Consider the following 19,630-nt stretch of genomic DNA (forward strand, 5'->3'; position numbering starts at 1 on the left):
ACATTTGACCATTTAAAGTTAAAAAATTGTAACTGCAAAATGAAATTAAAAAGTAATGTATGTGCGTGTGGAGACCTCAACGTAAAAGCTACAGAGTTTACTCAAGTCTCCTTACTTATTTTGTAAATGCGGTGGGAGAGCAAACACACAGGATAGGAAATCAAAACAATAGTTAACTTAAAATTAAATCACATTGAATTAAATTAAATTAAAATATAAATGAATCATCGATTAATTACTTAATCATATTTTACCTACCTATGTACTGTATGTGCCTTTTGGTTTATGATAACACTTATGAAGTTTCTAGATCAAGACCACAAATGTATTAACTGTTAATGTAATACATTTCAATCAATGACGCACGAGAACGCTAAAGGTTATGTACTTTTGGCTAAAGAATTTTAAATATTTTCGATGGAAATGCAGCCTCAAAACACTATGCGCGCAGATACAAAGACATGTTAGAAATATTTAAGTAAATTCACCCTATTCTCCTTCGTAGGAAGCACACGCTTACACATGTCTGAAATAATAATAGCAAAAAATTGTGTTGGAATATATTGAACCAGCTGATGTAAGTTAATTACATTTAAATACATTTTCATTCCTTTCCAAATTAGACATAGGCCCTATATCCTGTAGAAATAAAATTATAAAGATAATTTTCAGGACATGTATGGTACAGATTGGGGAAATCGTAGAGCAGCGAGGCTGTGGACTGTGGTGGAAAAGTATCCGTATACTCACACGATACTGTTTCCAGAAATTAAATGGCGTATGGCTTTTAGTGCCGGGAGTGTCCGAGGACAAGTTCGGCTCGCACAATGCAGGTCTTTTGATTTGAATTACCTAAGCAACGTGCGCGTCGTGATGCGGATGAAATGATGATGAAGAGGTCACAAACACCAATCCCCCGTGCCAGAGAAATTAACCAATTATGGTTAAAATTCCCGACCCTACGGGGAATCGAACCCGGGACCCCTGTGACCAAAGGTCAGCACGCTAACCATTTAGCCATGGAGCGGACACTATTTCCAGAATGTTCTTTTGTCACACTTCCCCGTAGTTGGCACTAATACTAAGTGGAAATCAACTCATACTGTCAAGGAAGCTCGAACTATCCCGGTAGGACTTACTACCAGGTCTCTGAATGTCTCTGGATGAACCGCTGCCCATATTTCCTGATGTCCTGTAACTTGAACGGTTCGAGATGAGAGTTGTTGCAGTCTGGAGCGATATCGGGTTTCCAACCTTTCCCTGAGGTATTCTCCCTGACACGGGGTAGAGCTAGTGGCTGGTCTGTCCGTTTCTGTAACTTTAAATGTCTGGAAAGGCTTTCTCTTTACATCTCGATTTACGTTGTTGTTTGGGTCAGTTGTCCATCGGCCAGTTTGAGGCAGCCCTCCAAGCTACCTCACACTATGCTAACATATTCACTTCCGAGCAAGTTAACCTTGCGGTTAGAGACGCGCAGCTACGAGCTTGCATCGGAGGGATAGTAGGTTCGAGGCCAACTGTCGGCAGCCCTGAAGGTGGTTTTCCGTGTTTTCCCATTTTCATACCAGGCAAATTCATGGGCTGTACACCTTAATTCAGGCCACTGCCTTTTCCTTCCCTCTCCTCGGCCTTTTCTATCCTATGGTCGCCATAAGACCTATCTCTGTCGGTGCGATGTAAAGCAAGTTGTTGTGTGTTGTAACACGCATGTATACGTATCTACTACGTCCACACTAATCTGCTTGCACATTTATGCCTTGGTACACGCCTGGTGTTATTGTACTCTACAATCCCATCAAGAAGCAACTGCAAAAGCCATGGATGTCTCGAGATGTGTCCTACCAAGCTACCTCTCCTTCAGGTCAAATTTCACCTTATCATATTCTCAAAATCATAATTCATCATCTCTTCTTTTGTGATCTGATCTACCTTTCTCACCTCCAGCATTATTGTGTAACACCATTCACTGACATGCCAAATGTCGTGAGATAGTATTATTTGAAGGTAATTGTCGGTGACACCACCATACCTTGACGACTTGGAAGTTCCCAGACCTATATCGGGTGTGATCTGACATCTTGATAGTGAGTGTAAACACCGTCTGCGCTGATCGTACCAGGGTAAGTGGTAAATGAAATGGCGTATGGCTTTTAGTGCCGGGAGTGTCCGAGGACGTGTTCGGCTCCCCAGATGCAGGTCTTTTAATTTGACACCCGTAGGTGACCTGCGCGTCGTGATGAGGATGAAATGATGATGAAGACGACACATACACCCAGCCCCCGTGCCAGCGAAATTAACCAATTAAGGTTAAAATTCCCGATCCTGCCGGGAATCGAACCCGGGACCCCTGTGACCAAAGGGCAGCACGCTAACCATTTAGCCATGGAGCCGGACAGGGTAAGTGGTATATTCCGAGCTGTCAGCGGAGAGATGGCGTGGAATGACATTAGTAGACGAATAACTTTGAGTGGTGTGGTGGTGAAGATTGAATTCAAGAGGAAAAATTGGATTGGTGGGGAAGGGGGGGTAATATTCGCTTATAGGTATTGGAATAACTTACAACGGGAGATGTTCAACAAATTCCCAATTTCCTTGAAATCATTTAGGAAAAGGCTAGGAAAACAACAGATAGGGAATCTTCCACTTAGGCGACTGCCCTAAATGCAGATCATTATTGATTGACCGAGCTCGATAGCTGCAGTCGCTTAAGTGCAGCCAGTATCCAGTCATCGGGAGATCGTGGGTTCGAACCCCACTGTCGGCAGCCCTGAAGATGCTTTTCCGTGGTTTCCCATTTTCACACCAGGCAAATGCAGGGACTATACCTTAATTAAGGCCACGGCCGCTTCCTTCCACTTTCTAGGCCTTTCACATCCCATCGTCGCCATAAGACATATCTGTGTCGGTGCGACGTAAAGCAAATAGAAAAGTATTGATTGATTGATTGATTGATTGATTGATTGATTGATTGATTGATTGAGGGTGACGTGAATTATTTTCTTTCGAACGGGCCGGATGAATGGAATTTGAAGTTGTGCGACACGTAACATTTCTCGGTCGACGGTGTCATGTGAGTATCGGAAATACCTCATGGAAGGCATTACCACCCACAGTGAACAGCCACGGATGCTTAATGATCACGATTAGTGGCACCTGGCTAGAATTGTCCGTGGTAGCAGACAAACCACACTGGCTCAAATCACATCCACGTTTATTGCAGGAAGTACCAGACGCATATGAAGAAGGTCAGAGTAGCGTTTTTTAACGTCAGTCGGATGTGGGAACAGAAGACGTAAGACAGCGCCCTTATTAACACCACGACACCGAGCACAGCATGTCACCTGGGCACGTGACGCTACTAATTGGACCCTGGAGAGCTGGCGAAATGTAACTTGGTCTGATGAGAAACTGTGTCAGTTTTTGCAAGCTTGTAACAGTATCTTCTATTAATATTCAGTACCCGATTTAAAATTGCATCTATATATATATTTATCAAAAGTGTAGGAGGAGTTAAAATTTTGTTACTTCGTGTTGCGAGTAGGCCTGCGATTCGTCCGTCATCTTCTGTCCCTGCTGTCACAAGCAAGCTTGACGGTGACCTCGGGTATTGTGGAGTAGCCATTGCTGCTGTTTCCGTCTGGATTCGTGCTTTTCACACACAGTGCGGAATGATGACCTTTTATTTTGTGAATTTTTCACCGTTATCGTCCATTCTGAGATGAAATATTCCTACGTAAGTAGTGTACAACGACTCTATTGCACATTAAGCTGTTTTGGATTTAATTTTCTTGTTGTCAATTTATTGATCTTGTGACTTAACACCCGTAACGGTCACTTACATTCCGAGTGAAGCTAACTGTGATCTTATAAAGTGCATGGTCATGCCTATGATTTAATAAGAAAATATAATAGTAATTTAAACACTGGGCTTTTTTCTAAAACCTATTTAATAATAAATCAGCATTCATTACCGGTGGTCACTATTTTCGATTACAACCTGAAATATATTTCGGCTAGCAACCTTGTTTTGCATTCATAGTAATTCTGTATCATTAAAATTATATTAATTTAATGACATCAACTCTTCTTAAGATAAAGCGAAAGGCCATTTATTGGACAACGCCGTAACATAGTAACATTGAATCTAAGGAAAAAGGAATAATTGAGAAAACTGAATATCAGAGGCTACGTTACAGCTGAATGTTCGTGCATTCATTGGTTATGTATTGATTAATGTGTGTCCAAGAAAACATTTTTGACTATCTCTGTATTGAGCTTTTAATTAACGATATGGCATTCAATAACGAGTCACCATACCTGAAAGGCGAATTTGGAGTTATGAAGAAATGTAATGAATTGTGTTGAAATAATTAATTCTGAAATTAACTTATTCATCTTCTAATTAATTCTAGGCGCTGATTATTATATCGGGAGATTATTTTCATAATTGTCCGACTCGTTGGCTGAATGGTCAGCGTACTGCCCTTCGGTTCAGAGGGACCCGGGTTCGATTCCCGGCCGGTTCGGGGATTTTAACTTTCATTGGTTAATTCCAATGGCCCGGGGGCTGGGAATTTGTGCTGTCCCCAACATCCCTGCAACTCACACACCACACATAACACTATCCTCCACCACAATAACATGCAGTTGCCCTCATCGGAGGGTCTGCCATACAAGGGCTGCACTCGGCTAGAAATAGCCACACGAACTTAAAAAGATCAAAATTTTCATAATTCATTGAAGTGTGATTTTGTTGATTTGAAAAGACACTAGATGTGTTATCATCTTGAAAGGTTTGCAATATACTAATGTTTTCTTAACTTAAATAATTCTGACATAGGGCGTTCCTGATTAGTGAATTTGCGTTGAATAACTATAATATATTGGATTTGTTTAGTGACCTCGAGGATGATAAGAATAATATTCCCCATTTAATTAATTCGTAAGAAGATACGTGTCATAATTTTCATTGGAGAATTATTCAATAACGAATTGTAATCGTAAAGTATTAATTTGTTTAAATGTACCTTACTTACTCTCTACTAATTAAATTTGATTTCTACAATGTTGTGTTCTCATTCCACTATGTATAGATTAACCAACAGTTGATAATTACGTACGATTCCCTATTTTCCACGCTTTTCAGTCAATTAATTAATGAATTTAGCCTTAGTAACGCTACAGGCTGATGGTATGGTACGGTTCTCCCTCAGCCCCCATGAAGCAGCCATTGACTCCAATAATGTATAACACAGTTTGGTGGCAGGTCCATAACGGTATGAAGAGTGTTCATGTGGCATTATCCACCTGAACATGTCGTTGACCAGTGATTGCTACCTTGAACTGCTTTGTGACCATTTGCAACCCTTCACGGACTTCATGTACCCTTAGAGTGATGTGATGTTCCGGCAGCATAATGCACCGTATCGTCGGGCCTAAGTTGTCCAGAATTGGTTCGAGGAGCGTTCTGGAGAGTTTCAACGACTTATGTAGCCACGTCGTTCGCCTCTTAACTCTGTCGGGCAATTATGGGACGTGGTGGTGAGAGGTCCATTAACACCCAAGACCCCGCACCCACAAATTTCAGGAAGCTATTTTTAGCTATCCGAACGGTATGGGTAAGAATATCTCCACAGGCGTTTCTTCCACTAGTGGAATCGATGTCACGACAAGCTGCTCCTCTTGGCCGAGCTAGAAGAGGGCCTGCACGACAGTTGACCCCCATGCCATAACATTTGGAATGTGAGTGTAAATTCTTTCTCCGCTATTTATTTTCAGTTCCATACAGTGCCTTCCTCCACATACGAGTACTCAAAAACAGCTCTCTCTTACTCATGTCTATCTACTGTAAGTTTGATTTGAGCGAATTTATTTTTTAAAGAATGGCCTTCCTTGCTTTTATCAGTCTGTCATTGATTCTCTGCTCAAAAAACAATATTCATCTATTTCTTTTAGGACATTGTTTTTTAATGTGATATTTCCTGCAATGCCCAAATGACCTAAATTCGTTCACCTGTTTCCCATTACATTTGTTTAGTATTTATTTATTTTGAGTTATTACTCGTCCTTCAAGAATTGCATTCGATTAAGCAATTTCTCCAGTTGTTCTACAGACTCTGGTAAATAACAATATCGTCAGCAAATCTCAGTTTGGACTTCCTCTTCCTTAAATGGGATTTATTTCCCAAATTCCTCTTCCATTTCCTTTACCGCCTGTTCTACGCAAGCCCTCAAAAGGACGGGTGACAAACTGCAGCAAACCATATTCCTTTCTGGGTAACTGCTTCTTTGTTTTAACCCTAGTTTTTTCTCACTGCAGACTGCTGTTTGTGAAAATTATAGACGGTCCTTTGTTCTCGGTGTTTCCATCCGACTACCATCTAACAGGGTATGTGATCATATAAATACAGAAAATAGTCATCTCCTTACTGGCATTTTAAAGTAGACAGTACACAGTGGGTCAAAATAACGTTTAGAGTCTTTATTTAGATCTCTGTGCAGTCTTGCGAAAATATTAAAGCTGTTCCATCAAAAGCGCACTCATACTTTAATAACAACGCTTCCTAATTCCAACATTGTCATTTCAAATGCTGGAACGTTTTCTTCACACGCTCAGGCCCTCAAACCATTCCACCACATGATATAATGCGATTCGTCACACCGTATAATATATTTCGGCTATACACTATCTCGTGGAGTCGATATTTTACACTGCTTCAGAATGTTTTCAGCGATCATAACGGACAGCTCCAAGACTCCGAATCCTCCTTTCTTTTAACTATCAAGAAACAATCAAAGTGCTGGCTGGGCTCTCAGCAAAACTGTGAAACCTTCAAGAAGGTTTGCTGCACACACCGTCTACCGATTTGCAAGGATCACCTTCTTCAACACACTACCAAATTAATATTCTAAAAAAATACACTTTTACAGGAGATCAGTTGTTGTTGTTTTAGTCATTATTCCAAAGATTGGTTTGATTCAGCTCTTCATGTCACCATATCCTGTGCTAACATTTTCATTTCTACATAACTGGTGAATCCTACATCTGCTCTAATGTGCTCGTCATATTCATCCTTGGTCTACGATTACCGTTCTTAACACCTCAACCTACTGCACATGTCATGGGTGTCTTAAGATGTGTCCTGTAATTCTATCTCGTCTTCTAGTCAAATGTAGCCACAACGATCTCCTCTCACCAATTCGATTCAGTATCTCTTCATTCGTGATTCGATCTATCCATCTCACCTTCAGCAACCTTCTGTAACACCACACTTCAAAAGCTTTTATTCCCTTTCTTTCTGAGCGATTTATCGTCCATGTTTCACTACCATACAACGCCACGCTCCATACGAAAGTCTTCAAAAACATTTTTACAATTTCGATATTAATATTTGAAGTGAGCAAATTCCTTTTCTTAGGAAAGGCCTTCCTTGCTTGTGCTCCTTCCTTCTGTCAACGTTAGTTATTTTGCTACCCAAGTAACAATATTCATCCACTTCCTTAAAGACTTAATTTCCTAATCTAATATTTCCTGCATCACCGGACGTCGTACGACTGCACTCCATTACTTTTGTTTAGGACTTACTTATTTTCATCTTGTAGTCCTCACCCATGACTCCGTACGTGCCATTCAGCAATGTCCAATAACGGACCATTTATATTGGTATCCAGCAATTTGTCCAGATCTTCAGCAGGCTCACATAAAATAAGAATATCATCGGCAAATCTCAAAGTTTTGATTTCCTCTCCTTGGATTTTGATTCCCTTTCCAAACACTTCTTTGATTTCCTTTACTGCCTGTTGTATATAAGCATTGAAAAGCAAGGGGACAAACTGCAGCCTTGCCTAACCCCTTCCTGGTTTGCTGATTCTTTTTCATAGCTCTCGATTCTTATCACTGCAGACTGATTTTTATACAGATTGTAAAAAATTCTTCTTCTTTCCTTCTCGGTGTCTGATCCCGATCACCTTCAGAATCTCATATAGCTTGGTCCAATCAGCATTATCTAATGCTTTTTCTAGATCCACGAACGCCATGTATGTGAGCTTGCCCTTCTTAATTCGACCCTCTAAGATCAGACGTAAGGTAAGGATTGTTTAACGTGTTCTTACATTTCTTCTGAAACGCAACGGATCTTCTCCCAACTCAGTTTCAACTTATCCTCCCATTCTTCTGTAAATAATGCGTATTATAATTTTGCAGGTGTGAAATACTAAACTAATGGTGCGGTAGTTTTCACACTTGTCAGCACCGGCTTTCTTGGGAATAGGTATAACAACATGCTGCCGAAAATCGGATGGCACTTCTTCTGTATCATACTTCTTACACACTAAACGGTATAACCTCTCCATACTGGTTTCTTCTAAGGCAGTCAGTAATTCTGAGAGTATGTCATGAATTCCCAGTGCCTTGTTCCTATTTAGGTCTCTCAAAGCTCTGTCGAATTCTGAACTCAAAATTGGGTCTCCCATGTCAAAAGCATCAACAGACTCTTCTTGTTCCCGAACACTACCATCTACTTATTTAACTGTTGGATATGTTCCTGCCATCTTTCTGAATTGTTCTCTTTAACTAGAAGCGTTTTTCCATCTGAGCTTTCAATATTCTTACACCTACCTTTCCTTTCTCCAAACCTTTCCTTGATTTTCCTACAGCATCTACATTTCTTCGGACCATACTACTTTCAACATCCTTACACTTCTCCTTGAGCCATCCTTCCTTAGCTGCCCTGCACTTCCTGTCTACTGTACTTTATTCTTTAATCGCCTGTATTCTTTTCTGGCTTCTTCATTTTTTGCATTCTTGTATTTTCGTCGTTCATCGATCAGGTGTAGTAAGTCTTGAGTTATCCATTGATTCTTAGTTGATCCTTCCTTTCTTACTAACTATCCATTCTTCTTCTACTGTGTTTCCTTCAGCCTTTCCATTTAGTCATTGTGCAACATGTTCCTTGAAACAATCCTTCACTCACACTATTTTCTTTCAACTTGTGCATATCCCAACTCACTGGATTCCTTCCCTTCTTAAATTTATCGAAATGCGTGCTTTTCCTTGTTTAAAATATTATCTAATACGAGAAGATGGAAGTAACGTAATTTACAATACTATTGAGAAAGTGTATTTAATCCTATCCATTATTTTCCTTAAAACTTGTCATACCTCACAGCTACAGTACATATGGATATGCACTTTTATGGTGTGAATCTTCGATTATAAGCATAGATTATCAATATCATTAAATAATCATTCATAACATTCAAGTTTTGTCCTCATATTGCGAGAAATTTCAGTCAAATGAAAAAGGTTTTATTTCCTTCACGTGCTTTTAGGTAGCAGGCAATCCTACCTGACTAAGACTCTAAGTGGAAGTGTGTGTAACATGATTGGTTTAGTTTGTAAGAAGTAGAGTGGATAACTAGTGTGAGTGACTAGTGAGAGCAAAGGAGCACGAACTGTTGTAAGTGTGTATACTGTGTAGTGTAAGATGTGGTCCTGGTGTGCCTGCGTAGTGTGTTAGCAATTAGTATTAATTAATTATTCTTTGTCATAGAATTTGACGCTACCAGGGTTGTGTGTTTAATTACCAACCGTCTTCACGTTACAATATTTCTCCATGTTTCATGCTTCATACTAATGTAAAAGACTCTATGTTTATAATTATTAACATCAAGGTAATGATAATAATACTACGTACAATTAAATAGCCAATGAACTTGTCAATGTTCTGGAAAACTGCCAGTGCTGTATCCCCTCACACTTTACGTAAAAATTGTAGACTTCACTATTACACAGTAGGGTAAGAGAGAGGAATTAGACGTTTTTCGATCGTGAATTATTGCTTATGAAACTTCTGTCCGTAGCTCATATCATACGTCGGTGTGTTCGTGACGTTGACACTTTCTTACATGAGGTAGTTACGAAGAATTGAATTTGTACGTGACGTATATTACACATAACGTCAGGTATTTAACAAACCATATAGTTATACGCGTTCCGACTATACAGACTGTAGGACCGATCTATAAACACCTAAAACCAATGGAAACTGCATCTAGAATTTCTGGTGGAAGCCTTGGCAAAATGAATCATGTGGCTAAGTGACAGTTTTCCGGGCATCTAAACCTCAATTTATGTGGTACCTAGCTCATCCGAGTGGAAATGATTTATATGTATCTGTCAGCACGGATATTTGGAGTGATGCATTGCTCCAGATACTCATATAATGCATTGAAATTTCTAACATTTGTTAAAATATAGGCTTCATATTTCCTCGCTGTCCTTTCTGAGAGGTTCCTTGCTCTACCACTATTCTGTTCCTGTTAGAGAGCAAGATATGAAGGCGCCATCCGCAGCTGTTTGTGACTAGAGTAGTTTGATTTCAGCTACATCTACAGCTTGAAGCACCGAGGTTTTCATAAATGTTACTTTTCCCTCCTCATTTCTGAACATTCATTTTTCGTGATAAATTATTTTACTCACGTAATGACAGATTTAATGATGAAACAGACTATCAGACAATTCTTATATGCATACGCTAACGGGCTGATAATCATAAATTTATGAAGTCCCTGAAACAGATCAGTATCGATATTCACATACTCTACAACGTGAATTTTTATTTTCATTATTTAAAATATTTGATTTCGTTACGATGTGCCATTTCTGAAATTTTTGGTATGACGTATTGCCTTTGAGTCCATTGTGTAAGTTACATTTTGTGTGCCTTGTCATCCTCGATAATGATTTACTTTCCAATTCCAATTGCACTTTATGTTCTTCAACGTGACGTTGTAACTTCATCTTTTGTATCCGTTACGTAAGCTTATGATATGGGTATAGGTTGCAGTGCGCGATGACAGCAGCAAAGTGTGGTAAATTATATTCCTTGTTAAAAGTCGATTGCCATGTAAGTAGCGAAGGAGGTATGGTCACGGAAACATTGCCTAGAGGTGGCTACAGGCTCAAGGTAGGCCGTTTATTTACAATACTTGTGTAGATCCAGATCTCAATGTGAAATAAAATACGTTGCATGAAGGGAACTTGTTTATTCAGAGAATAATGTTCACAGTTACATGTTTCAACAGATTTAGGGATTGTTTAAGTACACCATACATTTTCATGCAATATGTAACACTATTTTCTACAAACAAGAGAATGTTGTGATAAGTCAGTTTCATAAATATTTGCTGAGCTCTATTTGTTTTAAACACCTAATTACACGGGCCAGTTTTGACCAAACAATATCGATGCTTTGTGAAACTCTTTCCACTACCCTGGGTAGATGTAAGCAATAGGATTTGTATAACACGCGACGTAATTACTGTAAAACTTTAATCCCCACATATCATTGTTAATGTCCAACATTCGGATGTGAAGAAAGCTTGCGTAGTAAATGAATACATTTCTTATGTGATTTATTCTGTAAAATGGGTATTTATAATATACATGTTTTGAATTTCTTGACCTATTTCCGATATTAAATTGTACACTTTCAAGTATGGAAACTCACCAAAGACATATTATTAATTATTCATTCTTACCATGTTTCCATTACATTTTGGTATTTCCTTCTAACCATATTACAGGAAAATATTCATATCGTTTTTAAACCTGGTATTTTCCTGCAATTTATATTGAATTCCTAAAAGGTGTGTCATATGACACTGTATTGAAAATAATGTTATCGACACTTTCCTGTAAATTTCCTTTTCATAATATTGTACCCGACCACCTGTCCTAAATTATGCCTGGCTAAATTCGTCCGTTGAGGGTGTGGAGCGTTCACATGGACCTCCAAATCTGGCTATCTAACCTTAATCTAGGTGGACGGGAATCTTACAATACAAATGTGTATGAGAACTATTTCTCGTAAAGGGGTAAAACCGTATTTATTAAACTAAGGCACCAAGTCCTCGGATAAAAACACTATACAAGAATATGTCACCGAAGTGACCATGAGGTCTCTTGCCTATGTGAAATTAAAATATATTTTGTAACGTGAATGACACTATAAAACGGATACGGCTAAACAGATAAATCTAATCAATGTTTGGCCTAGAGACCTGTGATTCAAAATCTATCAGTGTGAGAGATTAGAATTAATTTTCGCATTTAAATGAAGAAACCTTCCAGCAAATGCAGATTACAGGAATACAGATAAAAACACAACTCTAGAATATGGAACCTGATATTACAATACCCCCAAAATAGCGCCTAATCTACGTCCATGGTCGCGGCCTGAACTGCACGGACGGGTCATGATCCACAACCTTGAAACGGTACACGGCGCTTGCACCCCTTAGCGGTAGAAGCGACCAAAATAAACACAACAACAAGACACAAAATATACAACAGACAATATAAATCACCACACACAGAGTCCGACTCGTTGGATGAACGGTCAGCGTACTGGCCTTCGGTTCGGAGGGTCCCGGGTTCGATTCCCGGCCGGGTCGGGGATTTTAACCTTAATTGGTTAACTCCAATGGCACGGGGGCTGGGTGTATGTGTTGTCTTCATCATCATTTCATCGCCATCAAGACGCGCAGGTCGCCTACGGGTGTCAAATAGAAAGACCTGCACCTGGCGAGCCGAACCCGTACTGGGATATCCCGGCACTAAAAGCCATACGACATTTCATACCACACACAGAGAAAAGACGCGTACCTGCAAACAGCACATACATGGAAATGAATTGAACTTGATGTAACACGCACGAATCTCAAACCTTTGTGCACTCAGGTCCTCTAGCGGTTGGCAGCTTCATCGCATTCACACGTAAAAGACTGGCTAGGCTACGGCATTCCACACAACGGGAATTATATCACAGCTGACTCGATACCATTCTTAAGTATGCGAGACGTCCGTTTTATTCGCGATTCATAGCCTCTATTTATGATCACGCAGGCCCGATTACCTCATTGTAAGTACAGGGCTCTAAATTTGCCGCCCTACAGCTAGGGTTTCTCTTCCGTTTCATCGCTCTCCCGAAACCAACTCTTTGGCGAACTATCACTCTCATGAGTACTCTGGCTCACTCACCGGTCAACATCGCAATTCGCATCTATGCGTATAAATAACTGCACACAACAGATATCCCTGTGATTTACTCTCAGACGCATTGAGAGGCCGTTTGGTTTAACTCTCATTAAAGCCATCCACTTCCTTTATTTAACTCTCAGCCCATGGCTAAATGGTTAGCGTGCTGGCCATTGGTTACAGGGGTCCCGGGTTCGATTCCCGGCAGGGTCAGGAATTTTAACCATCATTGGTTAATTTCACTGGCACGGGGGTTGTCGTCTTCATCATCATTTCATCCTCATCACAACGCGCAGCTCGCCTACGGGTAAAATCAGAAGACCTGCCCTGGCGAGCCTAACATGTCCTCGGACACTCCCGGCACTAAAAGCCATACGCCATTTAATTTTTTCATCCTCTAAACCCACGTTCGACTTTTTAGCAGACTCGTGAACCATTCAGCCGTTTGCTTTCCTTAGAGATTCTTCCTTCTCAAGGCTGGGAAAATGTTTCGCCAATTTCTGCTTGATCCAGAAATAATTTCATGTATTACGGAAAATAACAAATACCTGCGTAAGCTAACTTTACTTTACATGAATGCCGTCTAACTTCTGAGTCCCGGGTTCAAATCTCTACGAGGGCGCTACCGTTCTTTTATATCAGATGATTCTATTCATACGCGCAACTACTTTTCAAATACGGATAGCTAAACGTGGTGGTCACTTATGTACAAACCTGAATAACTCTTTCCCAGTAAGGCATTTCTCAAACCAAATAATCAGAACTCTACATACAAGAACGTGCGTTTCGGTCCCACCCAAATTACTCTACAATATGGAAAATCTCTCCTTAATCGGTGTTAGTAAATTACTATCTACATAGTAATAGGAATTCGAAAACTACTCCCTCATTTCAGCCCAATCCAGGCTGCCCATAGGAATTTAGCTCATCATAGTTGTAGCGACGGCGACTGGAAATGTGCTGGATTTAATCGTGGCCCAGTTCACCATTTCATGATGGTGTCTTTGTTTCCTGCTGATGATGTGGTTCACTGTAACTGTAAACAGTTTATAGCTGTTAGACTCACGTTCTGCACTTCCAAGCTGCGGGATGCCGTGATCTAAGTCTGGGAGTTTGTCCGTTCCCGAAAGGGGAAAATTAGTTCGTTTCCCTGGTCATTAAGACTATTAAGCTAATGTCTGTCGTCCTAACTTCAAGAACTGCTGCTCAAAAACTGCAAGTGATTATTTCTTTGTCTGACTGCGACGCAGCCCGACGTATACACGATGACTCGTAACTTGCTAAACAGCGATGAAGGTGCCTCACGCATTCTGTTTATAATGGCTCGCCTTGTACACAGAGCCCGTGAGGTTCCCTGAGAAACATTGAAACTCCTTTGTACAGTGATCCATTTCTCACAAAGGACATTCAAAAACTCACCATTTCTTTATTAGCTGCAAAATTATTACAGATTGTATTTCCAAGATGCTTGATAAATCTAATAATAATTTATCCTTGTTCTAGGTTCGCTGTAAATTGTCTGATAATGGAAATCTTAGCTTTTTAGTGTATTCTCTTTCTGCGATCACTCATAATTTACGGGCTTCGGTTGGCGGCCGGGGGTCCCAAACCAAATTCAAATAACTCTGTCTCCTTCATTGTCTCACGCATTTCTTTCTCTCACTCCGACTGCTCCCCAGCTTCTTCTTTGTGAGTCTGGCGTGCTAAATTGAGACCTCCCTCGTTAGCGCTTGTTCGTTCATGACCCGGCGAATGCCTTTCGTACACTATGTGCCCTTAAACATGGTTCTAGGATCTCTGTCTGATGCGGTTCAATGTCTTTCTTAAAGATACATAACCCAATGCGATGGCGCATAGTGTCGATTCATAGAAGAAGATTATTCTAAAATATTTACCTACAGTCAATTAATTAAATTTAAAATGATTAAAATCATTTTTAAGTTCGGAAAAGTTATGTCATCCTGCATTTTGTGCGTCACGTATTGTACTGTACATCTCATATTCCTATGTATTTTATTATGATAGTTGCTTCGTAAGGCTAATTACACTTCTAATTAACATTATCAACTTCTTTCCAGTTGTGGTGGTATGCGCCAACCCAAAGACGGTGAGGGATATCCTATTGGCTGCCTACGATCTGAACATGGTCGAAAGTGGCGAGTACGTCTTTTTCAATATCGAGCTCTTCAATAGGTGAGTACTGCCTTTCATTATTTTAAAATTTGAAAAAATAGATCACCTCATTCCTTAGTGTGTTACTGATGGGGTATGTATTTATTAAGTCTGTGACTGACCTTATTTCACTTGTTAGGGATAACATTTCACACAAATGTTGGAGGTCACAAGTCAGGGATAACTTGCTCACTTGAACGACGCTACGAACTACGTGCAGTCAAGTATTTTAGTGAAAAAATGAGATATAATGCGTGCATGTTTCATCTATAAAATGGCACTGGGAACTAATTGTAATAACTGTACTGCGTGTTAGATATTTGACTTAATTTATCAGTAGGTATATTGAAGGACATAATTAACTGAGTGTACTGTACTTGGAAGATATATGCTGTTTAAACAGAAAAGTGTAACAATCTGAAGCACAATTTTTTGATTGAAGGGAAGTGATGCACCCTGCAAGTTAATAAACAATGTGTAAATTAATATTGTACCGGGTGGTTCACCTCCACGCCGCTAATTTAAATGCGCGCCAGTTAAAACTCCTTTGCTGGAGGAAGTCTGAACTTTATTGACGGTATTAATTTTCTACCTTCTCAGAAGATGTCACTACCTGTAAATTTTGGAGTTTTAGAACTGTGTCACTTTTGATGTGTTTTTGTTTCGCTTGAAGTAAGAAGTGTGAACTTTCTCTTCTAGAGGACACTACTGAAGATCTACAATAGTGCAACCTAGTGCGGAGTCAAAGAACTATTTTTTTGGAGAAAATTTAATTTCAAGAGTTTGTTCTTTGTTAAATTTCTTTCTGTCATTGTTTAAGTTGGCAATATTTACCCCTTTCTTCCCCTTGTTATGAATGTATCCAATCCCGAATTTCTTCTATTAATTTCTATCCAATCAGAGGTATCTTCCCCCAACTTGAATATGTTGCTGTGTCCTACCCAATAAAGTGTTTGTGGGAGGGTGTTTTCATTCCCCTAACGCCTAGAAACTTCCGCGAGAATATTTAAACTGCTGATTTTTGGGTCTCTCGGCCACTTCTGTTCCATCTTTCAGTGTGTTAAGTACATAGCAGGGGGCGGGAAGCGCCTCTTTCTTCTCCAGCCGTTCAACACAAGGTAATGGCCGATTAATATCTTCTTTCTTTGCTAGCTCAGAAGTTTAACTTTCGGGGCGGGTTCTAAGCGTTCAACCATGTAACCTTTTCCTAAAATGTAACTACTCTTTTCAGATATTCTCTTTTAAAACGACATATCGGGATAGAGAGTGCTTAACCCTCTCGAGCTCCCACTCACATCGTCCTGAGGTGAACTTATTTTTCTCAACCAATTCTTCCGTAATGTAATGTAAATTGCTATTAAGTCACCTCTGTAGTATGGGATTAGCCCTTGTATTAACGGCCTAGTGCCAAGTAGGTCTTAAGCAAAGTGTATTAGGAGGGCAAGTTCGCCTCCTCTCAAATTTAATTTTAGAGGTCATGTATTAATCTTCTTGTTATTTAACAGACCTCAGTAGGTTGGGTATTTTGCCCCTGTGTATATGTCCTTTGAGGACGGCTTAAAGGTGGAGTTCGGAGTGGCCTATGATAGGCTTGTATTTTAGGGGGAAGTTGCCCTTTTTGAAAATTGTGTTTCTGCCTCAAGGAGGCTTTTGGATGTAATTGGAAGCAGATGTTTCTGGCATGTTTGGGGGTTTTCGGCCCCTTTGTTGTATGGTGTTCATTGTAAGGTTGGGCTCATTGCTCAAGAATTATGTTTCTGACTTTTGAAACCCCAAATGGGGTACCTATGTAAATGTATTTGTCAATCGTGTTTCGGCTACTAAGTACCTGTTCTATTTGTTGTTACCTAATTTTGAAAAGAAAATATAACCTTGTTAAATTTTAAAATTAATTTCACTTTAGTAGTTTGAGACCCATTCACCACCCAGCACCTTCTTTCATGAATAACTACCACCAAAACACGGTAACAAATATAATTGAGCAATAAACCTATTCTTATATATATTCATTACCTCCAGTTATATGAATCCTCTCCCTGAATAATCATCAAAAGAACGAACGCGTGCCAATCATAGTAATGCCAGTATGCATCTTGCTATGTCCACACAGAAAAATAAAATCAAGCTGAAGAAAATATCTTACTTACAGTCCACGCAGAATAATGATTTAAAATTTAAAATGCCAACAATAAAATATTATTTATATTCTGGTCGAGTGATATGCGAGAGATGGAGAAAAGCTTATTTAACTTTGTGTGTGTGTATGAGTTTATATGAGTTTCAACTGGTACCGCAGTAGATGCCTAAAGGTCTTCGCACACCAGCCAGAGGCAGAAACTTACTGTTCTATGGTTGTTAGAAGATGTGCAAATACTGCGTAATGACTTTATGATTCACCATTAACTAGAGTTTTTAAAGACTTTTCTAGTTCCTCTGCTCACAGTGTTTATGTGATTTACACCAGGATATCAAATGGAATATTGATGGAACTAAAAAACATTACCTTTTGTTTGAAGGCCAACAGTTCCGACAATAAGTAAATAAGTCCTGGTGATTGTACTGCATACGTGTTCTATCAAATGGAAATAATTTTTCATCAACAAACACAATACTTCACATAAATTAGGCAATATCTGTGGTGATTTCGATTTGTATTTGTCTTATTCGGGGTTGGTATTGTTCTGAATGTGATTTAAGATCATTTCAAGACATTCTTCACTTTCTCATTATTCGCCTTATTTCTCATTGTGCCAATAGAGTGCAGCAAGACCTCATCATGTGCCAAATATAATTTTCCCCCCTTCGTCTCCTACGTATCATTACTTGGGTTTTTCTTCCCTCGCCCGATAAAGGAAAAATTGATGGTTATAACTCACCAAATAGCCTTGTTGTGCTATTTTGACAGATGCATACATACGTACATACATACATACATACATACATACATACATACATACATACATACATACATACATACATACATACATACATACATACATACATACATACATACATACATACATACATACATACATACATACATACATACATACATACATACATACTGTGCCCTACAGGACCCTGTGGTTCCGGCCAGGCGAAAGCCGGTCTCGAACCCAGAGTACAGTGGTGAAAGCACTCTCACAAACGTGAGCTTGTGCACATAGTCTTACCTGAACACACATCCTTGCTCGGCCGGACAATAGCGCACTTCTCAGGGATAACTTGGGTGAACAATGGGCAACATTAAGATAAAACACTAGGATATGTGACTAATCAGGTAAGAATTAGCTAAATTAAAAAAATATCTAACAGAAAACATCGCTGCATTCAAAGTTTTACAATCAGGGATTTATTACATAAACAAAAACTATTTACAAATGTAAGAGCTTTCAAATGCTTGGGTAAAGATAATGTTGAGCCGATGACAACCAGTTCACTGCCTTCACGACACAGCTGTGCTGTAACAAGCATGTTACAATTGTGTAAGAAATGAAATCTAGAAAAATGGATATCTGCTGAAATACACATCTAACAGTAATTCCCATAAAATTTACTATGCCTCGTACCATCGAACCCCGGTGCAAACAAATATAAACACATAATGTACCGTGTCCTGACTCGGTCACGAACCCTGGTCCCATGAAGAGTAAGGCGTAGAATACTCATATACAAACAATATAAAAGAACACAACCAACATATCCAAGGGGTCAATATCAAACGGGCCAGTGTTATAATTAAAGTAGAACAAACCAAACAAAAATCTCTCCCCCACGTTCAAAACATCAAGGTCGTCTTCTCCCCCCTACACACTCGACAAGCTGCAGACGGCAATATAACCGAGTTTCAAGACTGTGACGTCAGACACAACAACCCTCATCATTCGAACACTTGACAAGCGGCAGTCCCCATAATTTACGAGCTCAGCTGGCTGCAGGCTAAGAAATCTCGCCTTTCAAAACACCTCACGTAATCTGGCTGCTAAAATCACTCTTTTAAATACACCTGGGCGATCCGCCCTCATCTCAATATCACCAGCAATATAACAAATCTTATTTCCGCCTCCCATGGGCTCAATCTTGATAATACAAAGACACAAATCATTAAGCTATAGTCACATGGCCATAATAAGGCATCTCACATACACCCAATACACTCTCAAAATGTGCTGGGCTTTCTCATATCAATTCATACAGTCAGCTACATGCATAATGCTCACATCTCTCAAACATTCGGACTCGCTCGCCCTGTCAGTGAAGCTAGGTGAATTACGGGTTAAATCCTGGTCTCAACTATACAGCCTACGTCTGCAGTGACAAATGCCTAAACGCGACACAATAAATAGTGCCTGCCTGTTAAACTAACCTACCATGACCAAGGGAGTTCGACCTGACCCATGAAGATAACACGTACGCTAA

At 39.7% G+C, this 19,630-nt stretch overlaps 1 protein-coding gene across 1 annotated transcript in view; it reads left to right on the forward strand.

Annotated features, from left to right (window-relative positions):
• Positions 1-19,630, forward strand: part of LOC136864181 (atrial natriuretic peptide receptor 1) — a 2,019,422-nt gene that overhangs the window by 941,479 nt on the left and 1,058,313 nt on the right. The window contains exon 3 of the mRNA XM_068226191.1: positions 15,118-15,232. Within this exon, the coding sequence (XP_068082292.1) occupies positions 15,118-15,232 (115 nt within the window). The remainder of the gene's footprint in view (positions 1-15,117; positions 15,233-19,630) is intronic.

Source organism: Anabrus simplex, chromosome 2 (genome assembly GCF_040414725.1).
Source record: "Anabrus simplex isolate iqAnaSimp1 chromosome 2, ASM4041472v1, whole genome shotgun sequence".
Taxonomy (NCBI): Eukaryota; Metazoa; Arthropoda; class Insecta; order Orthoptera; family Tettigoniidae; genus Anabrus; species Anabrus simplex.